The 1,534-nt window shown below is 40.4% G+C and overlaps 1 protein-coding gene across 1 annotated transcript; it reads right to left on the reverse strand.

Annotated features, from left to right (window-relative positions):
• Nucleotides 1-213: 213 nt before the first annotated feature.
• Nucleotides 214-1,197, reverse strand: LOC118402679 (gamma-crystallin M2-like). Its single transcript, XM_035800849.2, has 3 exons — nt 1,140-1,197; nt 684-926; nt 214-552 (listed from the first exon to the last, which is right to left on the reverse strand). Exons 1-3 carry the CDS (start codon nt 1,167-1,169, stop codon nt 262-264), a joined length of 564 nt encoding a protein of 187 aa, XP_035656742.1. The 5' UTR covers nt 1,170-1,197; the 3' UTR covers nt 214-261.
• Nucleotides 1,198-1,534: the final 337 nt, after the last annotated feature.

Genomic DNA, 1,534 nt, shown 5'->3' on the forward strand with positions numbered 1-1,534 from the left:
AAAGTTATAAATGTGTTATGATGAAGTCAAATAAAGTGTTACCCAAAAGTATTTTAAGTTCAGCAAGACATATTATCAATGAATCACTAGATTTTGTTCATGTTGGCATAATTGGTCTTCGCTATATGGCAAGTGGTGCAGGTGCGTGAACAAGAAATCAGATGGTTCATTTTTTGTGAAACATAAAAAGACACACATTAAATAGGTCTGTGAATAATTTTATTCAATGGCTTTTCTTGCTAACGGTACATCAAGCAATATTTAGTACCAGGAGTCCATGATACGCCTCATGCTCATGAACCTCATACCTCTCATGCCTCCCATTCCTATGCCGCTGCTGAAGTTCTTGCACTCTCCAGGCCTCATGTACATCATCCTGCCTCTGAAGTGGGGCTGCTCGTACATCAGCCAGTGGCCGTCCATCACGTTGCAGGACTGGCAGTCGGACATACGGTAACGACCCATGATGGAGTCACAGTCGTCCATCATCTCGTGCATCTGACCTCCGAAGTTCTCTCTCTCGTAGATTCTCATCTTGTAGTTTCCTCTGTGCTGTTAGGATAAAAATACAGGTTTCACTGATCAGATAAATTATATATACACAATTGTTTAATATGAGAGTATAACCATTTACTTTCAATGAAAATATATTACTATTTTAAGCTGAAATATTTTCAAACTACCATGGGGATCATGTGACAGGACTTGATGCAATCACTCATTCCAAAGTTGCGCATGTAGTCAGGGTAGTCACCCCTCCTCATGAAGTACTGGTTTCCCATGTAGTTGTTGCGGTCGTAGACCATGAAGCAGCCATTCTCAACCCTGCAGGAGTGGCACCTGCTCAGGTTGGAGCTCATGTCAGTGCAGTCGCTGCTGCACTCATAGGAACGACCCTGGAAGTTCTTGTCCTCGTAGAAGACAATCTAAAAATAAAAAGGAATAATTTCGATAAATGAAACAATTGTATGAAACAAACAATTTAGAGAAATGTGGGATGCTAATTCAGTCACACCGGTATCCAGGTTATTGGGATAAGTAAAACTATGATGTTGTAGTTTGGGGTACTAGAGCCCTTTTGTATAATGATCTATGACAATTAAATGTATAAAACTATAAGAGACCTTTCCAGTGCTTACCTTGCCTATGTTCATTCTGGTGTTGGACATGTTTGCTCACTGTGCTGCTGGTTGCTGCTCCTGAACTGACTTCCTACCTGGTTTAACCCTTTCTTTTATACCTGCCCGAACCTAAAGAATCCCCAGCTCCATTGTTCAAACCCCTGACCCAGCAACATGCTATAGAGGCCTATTGAGGCCACTGAGGTCACGTCCACATTTAGAAAGGCTGTTTCTCAAACAAAGTAACATAAAGCCTTTTGAGAGTTTACAACAGATAGGTAACAGGTTTGACATTGAAAATTCTCCATACATCACCCAATACTTTCCTAAGTTTTGTAAGCTTATTTGAAATATGCCTTTTTATGAAATATTGGCTCATATATGCCTCGAATTTATACTGTGAGCTCATTTGA

This window comes from Oncorhynchus keta, chromosome 24 (genome assembly GCF_023373465.1).
Source record: "Oncorhynchus keta strain PuntledgeMale-10-30-2019 chromosome 24, Oket_V2, whole genome shotgun sequence".
Classification (NCBI taxonomy): Eukaryota; Metazoa; Chordata; class Actinopteri; order Salmoniformes; family Salmonidae; genus Oncorhynchus; species Oncorhynchus keta.

Excerpts from the sequence above, each read along its gene's own strand:
- LOC118402679 (XM_035800849.2), bottom strand. The coding sequence starts at position 1,169 with ATGTCCAACACCAGAATGAACATAGGCAAG. Across the intron at positions 927-1,139 it reads CCAGAATGAACATAGGCAAG|ATTGTCTTCTACGAGGACAA; the intron begins GTAAGCACTGGA and ends TTTTATTTTTAG. Across the intron at positions 553-683 it reads CCTGTCACATGATCCCCATG|CACAGAGGAAACTACAAGAT; the intron begins GTAGTTTGAAAA and ends TTATCCTAACAG.